Source organism: Meleagris gallopavo, chromosome 20, assembly GCF_000146605.3.
Source record: "Meleagris gallopavo isolate NT-WF06-2002-E0010 breed Aviagen turkey brand Nicholas breeding stock chromosome 20, Turkey_5.1, whole genome shotgun sequence".
Classification (NCBI taxonomy): domain Eukaryota; kingdom Metazoa; phylum Chordata; class Aves; order Galliformes; family Phasianidae; genus Meleagris; species Meleagris gallopavo.
The window spans coordinates 7,870,708-7,890,244 of record NC_015030.2 but is presented as its reverse complement, the minus strand read 5'-3'; the positions used below and the strand labels follow the sequence as shown (position 1 = coordinate 7,890,244).

The following is a 19,537-nucleotide window of genomic DNA, read 5'->3' as shown; positions in this document are numbered from 1 at the left end:
GAGGAGAAGCCCGGATGTGCCCAGCGTCGCCATGAGCGGGGCCGGGGAGGAGGCGGAGGAGGAGACGCGGCCGCCTTCCTTTCCTTTCCCTTCCCTTCCCTTCGCTTCCCCGCCCCCTAGCCCGCAGCCCGGGCGACGAGCACAACAAAGCCGGGGATGGAGCGGCGCGGCGGCGCACGGCCGCCTCCCCTCCCCTGGGCAGCCCTGCTCTGCCCTCCGGAGGAGGCCGAGGTGCTGGGTGCCCACCCCGAGTCCCGCTCCTTCCCAGGCTCGGGGCTGCTCTGAGCGGGATGCCGAACGGGGGTCGCATCAGGTGGCAACGAGCCTGGGGAGATGGGGGTGGGTGGGAGGAATTACCGCGGAGTGGAAGGAGGGAAGCCAAAGAAATGGAGGGGAAAAAGGTTCAAATGAGAAGAAATAGTATAGGAATAAATCCAAAGCCAGACTAAACTGAAACAGGTATGCCATGCAGGAATGCTTGCAGTCTGTGGCAGTTTTTTGTGTGGATGGGGCATGGCAGACTGGCCATGGGAACAACGATCTTTGAGCTGATGCGCTGCTTATCTGTAGCAGCCAGGTTGTGTTAATTGCCATGCTCAAAACTGAACAAAACAAACAAACAAAAAAGGCCTTGCATTCCCATTGTGAGGCCTAATTTAGCTCCATCCTGCAGGAAAGGTGACTCCTTCCACAGTCTATCCAGCTCCTGCACATCTCCCACGGGAGGAACACCAGGAACACCGCACTGCAGCAGGAGCTGTGCAGGGCCCAGCATCAATGCCAGAAGGGGCTCTGAAGGCCGGGAAAAGCTCCCAGAAAAGCTGTAAGGTTGCCACAGTAAAGTTTACTTTAGAAGGCTGAGCTAATAAACCACACACCTATTTGTACTAACAACCTTACTAATACTCTGTATGTTCACATGCAACTCACTCAGTCATGTCATAGCACTGGCTTCTTCCTGTTGAGCCAACCTGTTAAGTATTATTATAAGGGTAGTCATAGATTAGGATCCAGCCTGTGTCCCAAGATCCAAACACAGGATGAAAAGATGACCTATGTTTTGCAGAGTTTGTAATGTAGCTTCTGCATAGCCCAGCATTTACTTTCTGAAGCTGCATACAGCACAGAACTGAACTAGCATGTCCAGAGTTGTCTCATCTTGGCTGAGTTTGGGGCTTGGATCTCATTAAATCAAATCTAGGAGCAGGAATTGATTTTGTCCCATTGAAGGCCTCACAAGTAGGATAGGTTCTCAAAGTTTTCCCCTTTAAAATAAGAAAGGGGAAATCCCTGGAGGCATTCAAGGCCAGGCTAGATATGGCTCTGGGCAGCCTGGTCTGGTGGTTGGCGACCCTGCACACAGCAAGGGGGTTGAAACTAAATGATCACTGTGGTCCTTTTCATCCCAGGCCATTCTCTGATTCTATGATTCTATGACAGGTTCCCCTCCCGTATGCACAGACTCACATCTCCATTGCTCCAAAGCATGTCTCAAGCACCAGATTCCAGGTGGAAATTTTCCATACTTCCAAACTTTTCATACTTCCACTGCTGTTCTAATGTCACTTCACCTGGGAATGAAGGAGTCCTGGAATCAAGCCCCTTCTTCAGACAGGGTTGTGTCTGTTTCCTACAGAGTTGCCTGTTAAATACAGAGATAGCAAATGTTAGTAAAGAACCTTCCTTTGAACAGACTGCTCAACTTCCAGTGAAAATGCTGTGATACATTGCAAGTGTTGGAGCATCAATTGAGAGCTCACACATTTGTGTCGCTGTATAAAATGCACTGGCTGCAATATTTATTACTGCCATGCACACAGAAGATGTGTTTATTTATTTGTTTATGTTTAAAATGCAACTACGTTATTTTAGAGTTTTCACTGGTACATCCAAAATCTATCAGTGACATGTACATAAGATAGCTCTATTCAGTATGTATGTATCTAATAGGGAGAAATGCACCAGTTGCAAAATACTCTTCCTTTCTGGCTTTGTCTAAGCATTACAATGTCTGTAGCCTGGATGTTCTACAGATGCTTCTGTCCCATGGTATCTCACAATTTTCTGTAGGGAAATTAGAGTTTTTATTCATTGCTCCCCTTTGCTGAGTAGAATTGCCAAGCGGAATTTAAGACAAGCAGCTCGGTGAAGGATCTGTGCAAGATCTGCAATGAGCAGAGGTCAGGAAGTCTCGCCAAGAGCCAAGAACTGCAGGGAATGCGGGATACCAAAAATACTGACAGCACCTGATGATTGAAAGTGCTACTTTTCCAACAAAAGGATTCCACATTACTGTTATGATCCAAAGAGTTTCTTGTGCCAGTGCTATCCCCCAAGTTCTGAAAATATTCTCAGAATAATGGAATAGATATCTCACTGATCCTGCTTACAGTAAATTTTGAGTTTTATGTAGTTCATTTTCAAGGGTGAGCAGAGGTTTCACACTTTACAGTGCTGATCTTGTGAGGTAAGCAAGTAAATACTATCATTAACTGCTGACAAGTGATCTGTATTTCACTCTAAGCTGATATCATTGAGCCACAAATCCTTTCAAGATGAGGTAGCTAGCTCAGATCCGGAGGGAAGGGAGTGTCTTGCATCACCCCACAGCTCACTTTTTGGATGACAGCTTGCTGCTGGACTCAGAAAGGAGTCCCATCCAGTCTTCTTCAGCCAGAAGTTAGCAGCTGAGACACAGTCTCCAGGGTTATATAGAAAGGGAGTGAGATCAGGCATCTGTAGAGGACTCTGGAAGGACAAAATAATTTAACAGTTGATAAAATATTAGTGAAACTTTTGAAGAAATATGTAGAAATACAAAAACTTCTTTTGTTCCATGGCTTCACAGAAAAGGGCTTTGACACTTGAATTTCCCAATAGGAAGAAAAAGAAGGCTTTGCATTCACAGATAGTTCTCAAAGGATTTGGTGGTTTTGGATACTGGAAAATATGAGCAAATGTCTTTAACCAAATGCTCCTCATTTTCAGAAAAGGATAGTTAATTTTTTGAAGGTGAGGTCCTCTGCATCTTTAAAAATTGAAGAATACACTGGAAACTCATTCCTCAGCATGTGGCATGCATTCAAAGCAAATCAACATGTAAGAATTACATTCCATTTTTTTCCGTATAGAGGTTTAATCACACCACATTCCTTTAGCAGTAATGAGAGCTGGCTGGTGTTATACCACATTCTTCCCCAACTTCTGTGATGATATCAAGAAAGCAAAACAGTTCTGCCACTATTGTCAAGCTTTTCTGAGTAAATTAAAAGGTCAGAATGGCATTTTCCTGAGATAATTTTAAAAAATAAAGCTATTTAAAATTATCTAGATTGGATTTCTTCCTACTAGTCTTCCCTTGGTCAATTTCCTAATCTTGTGTTTGCATTAGAGATGACACCACTAGAGATCATGAAGTTAAAGACAGAGTTAATTAGAAGAGAATTTTACCCCCATTTCCTTTTTCTCTATGTTGTATTTGCATTGTAAGTGCAATTGCTAATGCTGAATGCATACTTTTGCCACCTAATGGTGTAGTTCTAAGAAGAAAACTGTTACAGTAGTATACACCTTGGCAGCCTCATTCAGATTCATCAGGTCCAATTTCATTTGAAAATGAACAAATGAAGGAACCTTACATTGTTAGCCTGACTTTATACAGATTTCCCTGTCATGCTCCGTTTGTCCCAAACCAATTTCCATAATTAATAGCAAGCATCTTCAAAGATGCTTAACACATTTGCCTGAAACAGGTACCATTCTCCTAACCCACCTCTTTGGCACAGATTTTTCTTTTAATCCTTCTCTAACACATTCATTACTTCTCACTGTAGCAAAGGTACTTCCCAACTTCATCGCGGATCAATCACAATTCCATTTCTGCAAGGAATTCCATCTTTGTGTGGCTTTTTGTTAATTTCCCTACTGCTGTCCTGAATGAAAGGACCCAAATCTACTGAAGTCACAGATGAAGCACTTCTGCATTTCAGGAAAATTAGTAATCAATAGTTTATTTTTGTACAGAAGTACTTATTAACCCTTGCAGCTTGCAGTAATTATCAGGCTGTTGTTTTGGTTGCTGATGAACTGAATACACTACATAAAATTACACAAGTGTATTTAAATACCTGGTTTAACTCTGATATCATTACTAGTAAGAGATAAAGATAGTTAACACAGCAATGGAAGGCATACCTATCACAGTTATATGATGAAGAAACATGTCTAGACAGAGGCTCTAGTTCTCACTAAGACTCCTTTTGGCATGCAGAGACACTGTTTATGCAAGAGGTCAAGACTCAATCCATTTCTCAAGCTGGAGCTTGAGATGAAGCTTTTCAGGAGAAGAAACTAGGAAGGAAATCTCCACCCATAAGCTGGCTCCTGAAAAAGGGGACAGAAGCTTGGAGCAGCAGACAGCATAGCCCTCTGAGACAGGATGTGTCTTGGGGAAATGATGTGTCTCTGAAGGGAAATGACTGCAGCTGTGGCTACAAAAAAATGCATGAGCTCCCATATCACAGGATTTTCCAGTGGTTAGTCACTAAGATAACTTCTAAATCCATCCATCCAAAGCAGACTGGTAACTGATGCACAGATATTCCATGCACTGCTTTAGCCATGTTGTTTCCTTATTATGGTCCTGCAGGACAGCACTATCCAAATGCAACTTCATAAGAAGAAAAGTAGATTTCAAAGAGGTGGCAGGTATTGACACAGCATAAATGGATATACTGCATTATCACCAGCCAGAACCTAAAATTCACTTTCAGAAAGAGGTGTCTATCATTCATTTAAAATGAGAAATCATGCTGTGGTGCTTGGACAAAAGACTGGAAATGAAATGAGTTTTGTTCTCATTTACACCAATATTTTAGCCACAGCACTGCTGTCTAGCTCAAGTCAATACCATTCCCTGCTGTTAAATGTGCAGTGTCTCAAACACCACGGCACAATGACTGGCTTTGCACAGCATTTTGAACAGCCCAACAAAAAGGGAGGAACCTAGGTTCAGTCTTTGAGTATAGTGAAGTATCTTAGACCTAAAAGATTTTGTCTAATTTGCTTTACCTTCAGTATCAGTGGGAGAGTCAAATCAATATAAAAATCAGGCCTTCAAAAGTCTTTGGCAAAAAGGAAGGCCTATTTCTGAAAATAAATAAATTAGCCTTTTTTCTTAATTGATTTCTAATTATATATCCACTAAGTACTGCAGATAATATAATTTCTATACCAGACTCTTTGAAGAGTGGCTTTGTCAAGTGCTTTGAGAGCTACATGCGAAATATTCCAAGTGAAATGCTAAGGGTTCCTGAAGAATTGTATGTTCTACCATGCATCTACTCTGCAGGACTTTCTCCTGTTGCTTTGTGAATGAAACAACTGTAAAATCTTATCCATGGATTTATTTGGCTAATAAAAATAGGTTCATAAAAGACCTCACTGAATAAGACAGAAACAATCTCCTCTGAGCGACATGTATCAAGAATTTACTTTACTACTGTACTACAACATCTGTCTCCAGATATAGCCTGATTCAACTTGACACAGTGTGTATTTGTCCCAGTGGTATGCAGCTTAGACAAATGAAGTGTTATTAAGAAGTCTGTCAGCTCAAACAACTATTTAAAACAGTTGACATAAAGCACTGTTTTTGACTGAGGCATATTATGTAGCCACTAAAGGAATACCAAGACTTGTCTAATCTTTCCTATCCCCTGTGGTCCAGCATCAATTTGAAACAATAATTCTGTTGTCTGCAAAAGATGAGCTGTAAAATCTCCTGTATTGTAAGTCTCTCCAAGTCTTAATTATGCTGATGCTGGGAGAAGGGTGCCACTGACAGTGATGCCAAAATCTGACTCACTCTTGCTGCTATAAATTCATCCCTTAGACACCATTGATCAAGAGTGAGACACTGGAAGGTAGCTGCCATACTAATTCAATCTCTCAGCTTGCCTAGGTAATATAAGGCTTGGTCCAGGGCCAGTATGTAATGCTTTGGAGAAGTAAAAAATATTCTGTGATGCACCTTCCCTCCATGCAGCCAATGAAAGTGGAGATGCCTTCCTCACTCCTGAAAAACCCCAGAACATTATCTGACAAGCTGTAATACCTTGGCATAATTACCTAGTTCTCATTGGCCATTGTTACCTATCTAGATATTCAAGGATTAAAACCTCATGTTTCTGGCTTTACAGAATTATGTACATGTCAGGGGTTAAGATGAGATTTCAAGAGGGCTAATTTATCCCATTCCCATCTATTGTTGAGACTGTGGGTATTGAACACAAATAGGCAATGAGGCAGGCAACATTCTCTCAATCTAATGTTAGCAGAGAAATCAAGCCTCTTGGGTGAGTGTAAATAATTTAAACAAAACAGCCATCACATTGTAGTTCTGATTTTCTGTGTTTCTTCTAGCAAATCTTTCCATATGTCTCATACAAGTTATTTCCAAACACTCAGTCAAGAGATGAGTTTCATTCCTGTAACAACTGTAACAATATTCCATACTTCTACAGGTAATTGAATCTGCAAGGTTTGAAGACAAAAACAGCTAACAAAGTCTTAACCCCACAAGATTATCATTTTCTGCCATGGGAAAGTTACCAGCACTGTATGCAACGCTTATGTTCACAGTGTTGTGAATTACTGCAAAGAACCCAGATTAACCAGTTTTTGAAGGACTAAAAGCAATTTCCTTTCTCTTACATTAACAAGTTTTAGACATTTATAAACAACATAATTTGATCCTACAAATGATGAAGTAAAGTTGCAAGCCAGGTAAGAGCAGCTCAGTTGTTTAAGTAGGTTAGTGGGTCTAGTGAAGTGCTAAAAGTAACCAAAAGCAAAATCTGTTACCATTTGTCTTGAAATATTCTTTTTTTCCACTCTTGAAATCCCTTAAAATAGAAGTGAAGGGAGGTATATTGGGCTTGAGTTCTTTTTTTTTTTCCTCCTTTTTTAGTACTAGAGCTCAGGGGCAATGTGTCTAACCAGGTAACATGTCTAAGGAATGATGTGAGGTCCTAGTTCTGCAGTCATCCATAAACACCCTGCTAGCAGATGCATCTAGTCCCTATATGAGCATTGCACAGTTTAATTACTACAAATCTAACAAGCATTTGGAATATAATGCTAGGAAGATATTATGTTCCAATTTGAATCTAATCCGCTGTGGGTTGGCTATAAGGAAGTAAACTTTCTGTTCAGCTACAATGGTGGTTGGTTTTTTTTTTCATTTGTTTTTGCCATGTTTATTTCTGAGGGTTATTTGTTTGTAACTATGGCACACTGAATTCCACTGACAGTTGCAGTTCAGCTGTGCAGTATAGATCAAATGCTGCATTTTGCGGCAGTTTAAGGTAACTGCATGTGCTCTAGGTTATACAGAACAGAAAAGTTTTTAAAGGTAGTCTGGACAAAAGTTGGTTGCAGGAATGTGCTAATCTAACTTTTTGTAAGCAATCTTCAGGATTATTTGCTACTAAAATAGGTTTGGTTCCTTTTTTTGTTGTTGTTGTTGGACATGATTAGATCTCCAACTGTGTTCCCAAAAAACTCTATTCTCCTTAAATATAAAGCTTGCATGTTTGCTGCCATCCTTACTCTGCTTTCATTTTTGTTTCTTAATCCATGCCTGGCTGCAGTCTGCAGGTGCTGATATGCACAGATGGGGTAATAGCTTCAGTTTTAGGAATTATATGAAACAGTTTTTCTACACAGAGAAAAAAGATTTCTGCTTAAGTCAAGTCAAATTTTGCAGAGCAGTTTTTGAGGAATGGAATGTGAACGTCCTGTCACACCTCCCCCCATTTATTTTTCTATATTGGTAATGTGCTCTCCATTGCAAGTTATATGGATGGCAACAACATTATTTTTTTAGCCATTAGGGGAAAGGAAATGACATATGGAGAGAATTCAAGTCCCTCCTCATTCCTAGAGAGTCTGTCCAGAAAGTCAGTATTCTGAGCTGCGTCCAAGTGTCATTTCCTGCTCAGAATTGGGAAGGGGAGTTGGGGGAAGAGGGATGGATACGTAACGTTAAATTGCTGCTTCTGATTAACAGTAACATTCTGCAAATGATTTTGCAGTCTTGCTTTGAGCAGTATCAAACCCCTGCAGCCCAAATATGTGTAGCAATCCACTGATGAAAGAGCTATTTTTACATCTGTTTCATATAGCGGATAAAAATGAAGCGATTTAGATGATGGAAATGTGCCTTGGAGATTAGTCAAGATTTTGTGATAACTTTGTACATCCATTCTTCCTCATGCCCACAGAGCACAGTTACATACTTCTGGTATTAAAACTATTGTAGCACTGTGAACCTGTACGCAATCCAATCTGTTCTAAATAACAAACGAAGCAGCTTTTCACTTTTTATGTGTGTGTGTAGATAAATAATATGTATACACAGGTATGTAAATCACACATTCAAAAGCTGATCTCATAATTTTAATTTAGCATTTCAGTGCAAATTGAGAAATATATGAAATACTGTAGAAAACTTCTTCATTATACTGCTTCTTTCAGTAAGCTTAGGGATGTAACCCAACCTCTTCCCCAGAGAAATCAGAGTGCCATTGATTTTGCCTTTTGTGCATCAGTCAACTGAAACTCCCTTCCTGACATATGATGTATGCATCATTTCTGGATTTTGCCCATGGTTTTGTTTAAATAAGCACAACATTTTAATGCGGTCACATTCTGCTTAGTAAGAATTAATGGGATTTTTTCTCCACTCTGCTTTAATTTTTCTCTCCTTACCTCATCATTTCAAATCCCAACTTTACTTCCCTCCCACTAATGACGCTCCCTAGGGTAGTGGGTGAACTACAGCCTGGAAACAGGCCACAGCTCTTCCACGAAATCTTTTGGTTTCAGTGGAAGTGTCCATTTCCTGGAGCCAGTCTGAGACAGACAGTGCTTTGCAGTCAGAAACCAGACTGGAATCCAATGACCCTTATTCCATATGAAGTACTGTGAAGTTCACGGTTCTTTCTTTGCTGTCTACATGCTGAGTTTCTGCCTGACTTATCAAGTGTCACATTATAGATCAGTAAAAGCAAAGTGTTTTCCAAACACACTGAACACCTTTACACACTTGCAGCTTGCATGTTTTTCTGAATGTATTATTTCTAAAACCTGCAATAAGTGAGGTACACCTTTCCCAGCCTTAGGAGGGCTCACCTAAATTCCCTCTTAGGCCTTTCTCCTGACACATCCCTCTGAAGGTGAATCAAGCTTAACCCTTTGGCCTGAGCAAAAATCTGAACATGTTTCCTATTAGGTCTTAAGTGTAAGTGCCAATGTTTTCCTCTCCACACCAAATATAACTAGTCACGATTAATCTTCATTCATTACTTCTGCTTTGAATAACAGTACTTTTTCCAGAAATTGCACATGCTCTCATGGTTTAATCCTATAGTCAAACATTTTTTCATACCTTATCATAGAAGAGATTCAATACTGCTGAGATAACCTTACATTGATGCAAAAGGATAATTACGAATGGGGGTCCCATGAGTTCACTAGAGGAATGGACATCAGGATTCCCAGGCTCCAGGTTAATTCTACCCATTACTTTCTGGACATCTGTGGATAACTTACTTATATCTCAGTTTGCTCTTCTGCAAAGCAGATTTAGAAACAGAAGAGACCTATGAAATGCTGTTGGTTAGTGAATTCCTTTTTAGTCAACTCACAGCTGTTTCTTTTTGCTGGTACATCATCAGGTAGTTCTATACAACTTAAATTATTTCCTATTGAGCAGCAGGAATTAGCTTCACTTAAGACAATATTTCACAGTTTAAATCATGCAAAAACAAGAGCAGATTTCTCCTAAATTGACCAGGTCTAGCTTTTCTACAACTTCAAGCACTTCTTTTAGCAGAAAATATGTGGACACCCTTCTGAAGAATAAGACTGCAAAGCCTCTGCTCTTCCTTCACATCTTAGGAAGTAGCAAGTGGAAGCAATCACACCAACAGCATTTCCCAGCATCAGAATTTCAGAAGCTGTTATGTTTGCTGGGATCTTGCCACAAATAAAGAAGAATTAGCAACAACTCCATTCCAAGCCAGTTGATGTCAGCAGGAGTCTGTTGTTGTTGCTTTCAGCACAGACAAGTCGGCAGACTGACACATAGGCCATCAGACATTTGTTTCAGCCCTTGCCCTGAATTAAGTATCTGCCAAATAAATATGGCTAGCTCTTAAGTCAAGCTGGGTAACACCAAAATAGTACACAACGAAACAAAGCTACTAACAAATCTAACTAAGAGAGTTAACAACTCTCCTCTCCCCTTTTGCTCCTGTCATTTTCTAAAGCTAAAAACACAGCCTAACGGGTGACTAGATTTTAACCTCAGAAATAGTTTGCATTTTCTTGAAATAAGAGAGTGACTCACCCCTGTCACTTACTCATAATCACTGTAGATTATTGCTTGTGGACATGCATTCTGCCAAGAGCAGTATTGGTGGATAGGTTGAATACACTTTTTGTGGATAAAAACAAAGTGCTGGTCTATCAGGCATCTAAAGATGACTGCACAGTGTCCTATTATCTCAGTATACTAGAGAACTCTGAGACCAGTACTCTGTGACAGAAAAGTAGAGATAATATTATTCAATAAGCATTTTCAATTCTCACCCCAGAAAAAGTCAAATATCTGTATATATGCTAAAAAGCAATGAAGTAAGTTGTGCATTTTAAAACAGCAGTACCTGAAAAAACATGCTTAGAAGACTATATCTTACATAAAATATTTAGTCTTGTTAAACACTCAGGAATTAGCTCATAGTGGCTTCCTGTAATTACAGGATAATTCTTGATAGGTTTTATCTTTTCCTTTAAAGAAAAACTAAAGCATGTCATCCCTGAGTCCTTCACATTGGAAGAAACTCCACACCAACCTCTTAAAAGCAGAGAAGAACGAACTGTGGTGCTGCCTGTAGCACCCTCTGCCGGGAGACGAATTATTTTACAGAATTAGACACCTAAAATTACTCAAGAATTCTGAATTATGTTTCGCAACCCACAGACATAATTACATGGCACCAGTAGCTTTATGAAAGCTGGTTTTGCATAACTACTTTTATATAGGCTAGTTCCTTAGCTCTCTACAGAGATTTACACAACTCTGTAACTGCAAGTATTTTTAGGACAAAGTTGGAGATTCCACAGCATAGCAAAGACAGAAGTCTTTACTGCAAAGGCATAACAGACCTTCCTGGTTGTCTTTTGTTGCTGCTCTTAATGTTTCTCAGAATATGTAAAGCTTCAGCATTAAAAGGCAAATGATTTCTTCTACTTTACGTGGGTACCACAGTGGGAATTGTGTAATCACATCCTACAAGTGCTGCGGTACTGGTGTTGCTAGACTTGTGTTCTATCCATCAGTCCAGCATTGTGCCACCAATTTTGTCCTTGCCCAGAATTTATTGTGCAGTTGTCACCAAAGCTTATTTAATCATCAACTACTTAGCAGCACCATTATCTCTAGAGGACAGATAGAGACAGAGAACACTGAAACATGAACTTAACCAAAACATACAGTAGGTATAGTAATGCTATCGTATAGGTGCTACAACTGATTGCAAAGCTTGCTTGCTATAGCTTTGTTCTGGGCCAGGATAAAGGCAGTACAGTCAAAAGCAAAAAATCATCATTAGTCACTTCAGGAATATCTCTTACAGCAGAAGTTTACAACTCGCTGTTGATGTGATGTACCAGCAACATAAAAGTCTATATAGGCCATGGTCTTAGCTCCGTGGATGAACTCCATGCCTGGAGACCAGCAGAAGCTTATGCTAGCTCAGTCGCTAGATCCAGTTCCTTGATCCAGTATAGCCAGCGTGAGCTTAATCAACACTTTTATCATAAAATAAAGCTATTTGAAAATCTGAGAAGCTCGTGCAAGTGTAAGCTTGGCCCCGTTTGCTGTAGCACAGCAGATTTCTACTCCTATTATCCCATTTATTCTTTAGCTGGAACTCTTGCTGAAGCACACATAGATCAGCCACTTTTCCTTTGGTGAAACAGACCATAGTAGCCTTGCATACAGTAACCAAAGCAAGAATGGTATCTACTACTTCAAATGAGTCATTGCTGAAGTAGCAACAGCACATAAGAATAACAGTAATTTATTTAGAAAAAGCTACCATTTTAACGTCAAATACCTTTTGTGAAGAACTGAATTACATCCAAATCTGACTCACATAAGCATTTTAAGACATGAAGGTACATAACAACACAAGACCAGATATTATTAAAAAGTTTCCTTTTTAAGCAGGTAACTAAGGTAACTTCTTTAAGTTTGAGGACTATGCTAAGACCACCTGAATATTCTTACCATTGATTAACCAACTCTGGAATCAAGTTTCATGATTTATAACAGCATTCTTACCATTATGTATGTTTTCATTCATGGCATTTACCATACCAGTTCCCATTCAAGAAAGCAATTGACACAATTAATTTGATGTATTGTTAACACTTTATTGAACTTGAAATGAATCCTCCTTAAAAGCTTACTCAGTGTTTTGATTGTAATATGTTACACAGAGCAAGGGGTTACATTTAAAAAGAAGCTTATATTACCTACTTGCATCTTTTGTAAGACAGAGACAGTAAAAGGCTAGAAGACAGAAGTGAGAAGATGTATTTACAAGAATGTCAGAATGAATTTAACAGTTAAAAATTCACATATGTACAGTTTTGAACTGTTCAAGTATGTTTCAGTTGGACAAAGTGCTAGAGGTCACAAAAAAAAAAAAGAGGGGCTATTAAGACACAGAAGTGGCAGCATTTGTACACCAAGTGGCTTGTAGGTGGTTGCAGTGTATGCAGCATCTAGAAGTTGAAAGTATCAGGAGTACTGCCCTGAATTTGGAAAGTATAACTAGCAGCAGTAGATTCTGGTACAACATTCTGGTCCTCCTCCTCCTAGAAGGAAACAAAGTTGGAAAGATCAGTAACATTTCAATCAATTAATCAGCACTAGACTACAAAAGCAGAGTGAAGTTATACAGCAGCCACTTACTTCTGCTGAGAAATATTTTTCAATCAGGGTGGCTGAGGCCTTGTACACCTGTTCATTTTCATGTGACTGAAGAGCTTCAATTTTGTCTAGACCTCCACATTCCTCAATCATGAGGCAAAGTTTCTCAGTCTCATTTATCTTCTCGGCAGCCTGGAAAAGACAATCATGAAGTAACATCAAACGTGTATGGTGCTAACTCTACTGAAAAACAGCTGGCAGCAACCTGGACAGCAACTGAGTATACTGCATCCACGTACCATGAAGATATTAGAAACAGCATCCAAAATTACTAGCACAGTTTTGCTGTCTTTAGCAGTGAGGAGATTCAGTAGAGGCTCAACAACACCAGCCTGAACAAGATACACGATCTGGTCAATTGTTCCACCACTTGTGTAGTTAGTCACAGCCCACACAGCTTCTTTTTGAGATTTGAAATCTCCCTATGAAGGTTAAAAAAAAAAAAAAAAGTGTTAGAGTACAGACAACAATAATGGCTAAAGCCATAACACAGTAGATGCAACTTTTGTTTACCTTCCTCAGAATACCAATGAGATATGGCACAAGGCCATGATCTACAACTTGCTGAATCTGGTCCTGACGTCCAGCTGTGATGTTGGACATTGTCCATGCAGCTTCTTTTTGAATGTTGTTTTTATGATGAGATAGGAGACTTGGAAAGACAGATAGGGCTCCTGAATCAATAACAATCTGTGTCTGCTCATCAGTACCAGTAACAATATTTCCTATGGCTCTCAGTGAAGGAGTCTGAAACAGATGTGAAAGCAGTACTTAGGAAAAAACAGTGTCATCTAAGCCATGCTTGATGAAATAGCCATTTATGACCCTCTGCTCCAGCCTTCTAGTTAACAGTTTGATAATAAGACAAGCTTAAAGCTCATAATGAGCATTACATAGACAGATATTAAACACACTAAGACTACAAACCTTTGAGACTCATCTGCAAACTACTCAGGACAGAAAGTTTAAGTGTTGATATAGTAATTATATTACTGATGCAGTGTAGTTACATTGTGCAAATAGCCCAATTCTAAACACTGTTTCTGGAGGAAGTATTTCTAACTATAGTGTAGAATTGAAGCCAAGCTTTAAAGAACACTGATCATCATCCTGGCCTGCGTGCAAAAACTATTAATCATGTGTCAAGGTCACTCTTCAACAGTAGTCTATGCCTCATCTGGGATAGTTTTCAGTCAAGATAGAAGCTCAAGGCTTATGTACACAAGATCTGGAACAAGCATCAGGTTTCTGTATGACAAGACTCTTCAGTTTAAATGAATGCTATTATAACCTCAGTTTTATCCACAAGTCAAGCAATGGCAACTTTCATGCCCAATAGCTTACCACTATTGGCAGTTCACCACATCCCAGCAGTTTGACGAGCTGTGGCACCAATCCTGTTTTCACAACAACTTCTATCCTGTCATTGGAACCATCTGTTAGATAGGAGAGTGCCCAGCATGTGTCTGCTAACACCTCATGATCATTGTGATGCAAGAGTCGGACGAGAGTTGGAAGAATCTGCTCAATAGCTTCTATGGGTGGTGCAGGATTCTTGTTACGACACAAGTTTGAGAGGGTCCAGGTAACATTGCGTAAATATCCAGACTGCAAGAGTTGAAATAAATCATTAACATCTGTTACTTTAACTCTTGGCTCACTCATCAGCAATTGTACTTTGAGTATGTAAACTTACAGCCAGAGAGGAGAGATCAGGAACAGCTAGTAGACTCAGCAGTGGTTCAATTGCACCAAATTTAATAACTAGATCCCTGTAGATAGAACCATCCCCTATAAAGATAATAAAAGACACCTGTTAAGAAACAGAAGTATGCATGTATGCAATCATTCATGATGGAACATGATACTACACTTAAGGGCTAGGTAAGAAATAAGTAAAATTGGAAGAAGGACTATTTTGATGGTCAAGTCTTATGCCAATAAAAACACAAGTGTAAGAAAACAACAATGCAGTTATAATACTATATTTTGGAGAAAGGGATCCAACATTGGCAGATCAAGTAATCCTGAAAGGTGCATGAAAAACTTCAGTGTGCTTATTGATATGAAAGTACTAGTAACTGTTACTACTAGTAACTATTACAAAGCGAAGAGCTTTGCCCATCACATACACAATTACATGAGCCACTTGCTTCCTCCTTGAAGTCAGTATACACAGCAGAGCTCACTGATAGAAGTCAGAGGCCTCTAAGAAAAGTTCTGTGTCATGGCATGGTTATGTAGCTTTTTGAAACTTGAATTTTAATGTGACCATTTAATACAACTTACAGGTTGCCAGATTATACATGACATAAGCCAAGACTGAAGGTAAAGACTCGTCCATAGCATACTCTACATTGTAGATCATGTATGTACTTGAACATCACCAAGGTAGTTTCCAAGCTCAGCATGCTATACACAGCAAATCAGTAATAGTGTTCTCTTATTTCAAGATAAGGGAATAGGTTTGAAAGTTATGTAGCATATTGACATACCTGCAATATTTCCTAACGCCCACACAGCTTGTTCACTGATGTGAATGTGAGGAGAGGCCAGAAGTGAAATAAAGGCTGGAATAGCCCCACCATCTACTACCGCCTTGGTTTGCTCTGATGTGCCAGAAGCAATGTTGGTAAGCGCCCAGGCAGATTCAAACTGAATAGGACTACAGTCTGCTCTACTCAAGAAGGAGACAAATTTTGGAATCAAACCAGCCTGAATTATGTTGTCTATGGGGGGCTGCTTCTCTCTTGAAAGGAGTTTCCTAAGGAGAGATACAAACAGGAAGTGTTATTTGTGTCTGCAGAGATCTGAGCAACAGATTCCACTAAGTCAGTATAAAATCATCCACAACAACAACAACAAAAAAAAGTTAGAGAGAAGAATTAGGGTGGGGAAAGTAAAAAATACAAGGGAAAATTCAGACAAGCTACAGACAGCTTGAATACTAGCTTCGTGAACTGGTGAGCATTGTTTAGGTATGTCTTTACTTCATAAGAGGCTCTGTTACAACTCCAGGAGCAAAGCAGACCTGCCAAGTTGTAATACATCCAAGTCAATAGACATTGCTCAATAGACAAAAGGGTAGAGACTGTCAGAAGCAAGCTTTTACATAACTTCAGTGCTGCTAGTTTAGCAACTTAGACTTTAGATCTGATAAGATGAAAGGAAGTTTGGCATACTTGCACTCTAAACATTCAGAAGCCACATGGTCTCTATAATATTGTGACTAAAATAATTATTCCTAAACATAGTATATAAAGCCAATTTATGTGTCTGTTGAAGTACTGTCTGATGAGAAGAGCCATAGTTGTTGCCCTTCAGTGTTTAGGCTCACAAGCCAAACCTTTGACCACGCCTAGTTACTGACTTGCACACAGAGCTCAGATCTCCTCACCTGGCAGCTTGAGTAGCCTGCAATTGAAGCTCCATATTATTGCTATTAACTCCTTTGACTATTTCTTCAACAGACCAGTGTGCAGAAACCTGTACAAAAAAAAAAAACAAGTTCCATGAGCACTTTGCTGGGAGAGGCACACATCTGCAGAAGCCTTTACACAAGGCTAGAAAGAGGCCACAGTTCAGTCGTGTCCTTCAATAAGGGTTATGCCCTTATGTGACACTCCAAAACTTCAGCTAGTTTAATCTACAGTCATTTCAACTATTGAAAACTTTGTTTCATGTGACTGATACAGAGAGACAGCACGTTTAAACAACTGCCCAAGCTCTTTACAAGATACCTTATCAGCAGCACAGAGAAGAGTATAAATATTGCACATGCTCACAAGCTACTTAAGGATCTAAGCTATAGGCTATTAAAGTTATTATCACAGCCTTCAGTTGGTAATGTGCATGTAACTACAATGTCCCACAAGAAAAGAAATTTGCATTAGTGTGGCCACTGAAATTGTGGCCACTTGTTCTGGGTACCCACTTACCTGATTACTCCTGTTTTCCTGAAGGGGAGAAGTGGCATCATCTGGAAAAGTGCTAACATTTCTTCTTTTAAGCATCTGGTCATCCTTTTTAGCTTTCCTCAATTCTACATTGACTTCAATACGCCGCCTTCTCATTTCCTGGAGAAAATGCATTCATATTAAGTTCTTTATTTTTACAACTCTATCAAGTATTGATAGCTAGCTATAATATTTACTCACATTTGAATACTTACTGTAGTATCTTTTCCTTTGTTTTTGAATCTGTTCAAGCGAGCTGGTGTATTGGTATTCTCATTAGAGGACATCTTGATTACTTGATTAGAGTTCAAAAGACAAACGAGGAGAAAAAAGCCTGAAAACCAGAGTAAATGGTAAACACTAGAAGTTTAGGTCACAGGAACACAAAAAGATGGATTCAAATCTTGAGCCTAAGAGAATAGCAAATACATTAACACCCTCTGACTTGATTAAAGATATTAGTAACATAACAAGCTGCCTTTTAAAAAAAGCTTAGCTGTTACAGCTGCCTCTAACATTAACAGAACACCCTCTGAGCTACAAACATCATTTTCATTCCTATAGACAGCGTTTTAGAACGCATAAGTTATTTCCATTATGTCCTAAGGATCTATGGCACAGGCTGCCACCCACACCCACCCCAGCCCCTCTCAAGAAGAGCAGAGCTCTGGCACCAGGAAGACCTGAGAGAGCTCACCACGTCGGCACAGCCAGCAGCAGCTACGCCAGCAATGAAGCAGGCCTCCACAACAAGGCCAGCTCCAAGGTGAGCCACTACAGAAAAGCTACCTTCATCTCAGACACAGCCCCACCAAAACACAAAAACCCCTCCGGGACGTGCCAACCCCATCAGATTCATTTTTAGCAGCACTGTGAGACCGCAGAGACCCAGAAAGCTCCGGAGCAGAAACAGAGAGTGCCAGCGTGTCCCACCGCCAACAGAGCACAGTCCCTTCAGACACAGCAGCACACACTCCACACCTCCACTGCACCACACCCTGCTCCTCACCGCACCTCTGCAGTACTCTTCCGTTCCGACTCCGGACCTCGGCTGCAGACTCCGCACACAAGCCGCCCTCCTGCCTCCCCAGCCAAGGACCACGCTGCCACTAATCTCAGCGGCTCCAGGCGGGATTTAAATTTCCCGCTCCCTCCCTCTGCCATTGGCCAGTTCGAGCCATAGCAACGTTCTGATTGGCCGGTTTGAAATGCAGCTCATCTCGCGATGAAAGGGAGAAAATCTTCGCCGTGCTCCCGGAAGAGCGCAGCGAACGTCACGCACTCAAACGGCCGCCCGCCCTCCCGGCACTACAACTCCCAGCATCCAACGCGCCGCACGCGGGGCCGGAACCCTGGGGACCGACGGCTGTGGCATGCTGGGATTTGTAGTTTCGTGCCGCCTGGGCAACGAGTGGGGTGGCCACGGGTTTACTGTTGGCTGCAAGTATGGAGGTTTTTCTCATTCATGCTGCCGGTCTTGAGCGATTTGTGTCAGTAAAACATCATTTCCTCACGTACGGCCTCATTTCTGCATCACTAACCAGAAGTCATCGAGGCCTTCTACTGAGATCCCCCGTGTGATCCCAATCCCAGAAATGTGGCGTACAAGAATTTAAGGCAATCCAGCAGCAATTAGTACGAACCAAAATAAAATCATACAATCATTACTGTGGATCCCAACCAAGGAATCACGGCTGCCAGAACCCCAGCACTTCAATGCCTTTAAAGGACAGTGGTTGGACTCGATGATCTCTCGAGATCCCTTCCGACCCCTACGATAATGTGATTCTGTGAAAGGACAAGTCAGGGTAAACAGATGCACATCGATTCCTGCCAATTAAACCACTGCATTGTGTGTGGTTTAAACTGTACCGATCTGGAGAGGCACACAGCACTTAGCAAAGATAGATGGAGTGAAGAAGGAATTACCAGCCACGTTTTACACGTCTGGTTTTGTGCCTTACTGTGCTGCTCTTTATAATAACATCCCTCAACGTTCAAGCAGGGGTAAGGAAGTCAAGAGAAGAGAAAGCACATTGGTCAACCGAAATGGCAAATAATGGAAAATTTTAAAAAAGCAGTTTCAAAATAGAAATTGAACTAAAACACCCGGTGGGCCAAAGAAGAGGCACAGTGGTGCTCAGAGGAGGTCATCACTGGTTGGAGGGCGCCGTGTGGAGAAGCGTGCCCAGGCTGGTAGCGTAGGGATGGGCACTGCAGGGCACGGAGGGCTGCAGGGAGCCAAGCTGTGCGCGGCCAGCTTGAAGGCCTCTTCCACATGCGGGACGGCGCCTAAAGGGCGGCGAGAGGGCGGGCAGCTGAGGGAAACCAACAGGTTACTGCAGAACGGGGCGCACGGCGCGGGTGGGAGAGGCGGCCCCGCAGAGTCTGAACTGCGGCTGAGATAATCGGGACAGCGGAGGGAGAACAGAAGGTAAAAACGCCGCGACCGCTCACGGGAGAGCGTTGCGAGCGGAGCAGATGGGGCGAGGCGGGGCGGGGCTGCTGCCGGCGC

The 19,537-nt window shown here is 41.1% G+C and overlaps 1 protein-coding gene across 1 annotated transcript; it reads right to left on the bottom strand.

Annotated features, from left to right (window-relative positions):
* Window positions 1–12,483: 12,483 nt before the first annotated feature.
* Window positions 12,484–18,161, bottom strand: KPNA2 (karyopherin subunit alpha 2). Its single transcript, XM_010721516.3, has 11 exons — window positions 18,037–18,161; window positions 17,238–17,356; window positions 17,005–17,142; window positions 16,464–16,552; window positions 15,562–15,830; window positions 14,763–14,857; window positions 14,411–14,674; window positions 13,580–13,813; window positions 13,306–13,488; window positions 13,049–13,198; window positions 12,484–12,951 (listed from the first exon to the last, which is right to left on the bottom strand). Exons 2-11 carry the CDS (start codon window positions 17,307–17,309, stop codon window positions 12,859–12,861), a joined length of 1,587 nt encoding a protein of 528 aa, XP_010719818.1. The 5' UTR covers window positions 17,310–17,356; window positions 18,037–18,161; the 3' UTR covers window positions 12,484–12,858.
* Between the last annotated feature and the right edge of the window lie 1,376 nt (window positions 18,162–19,537).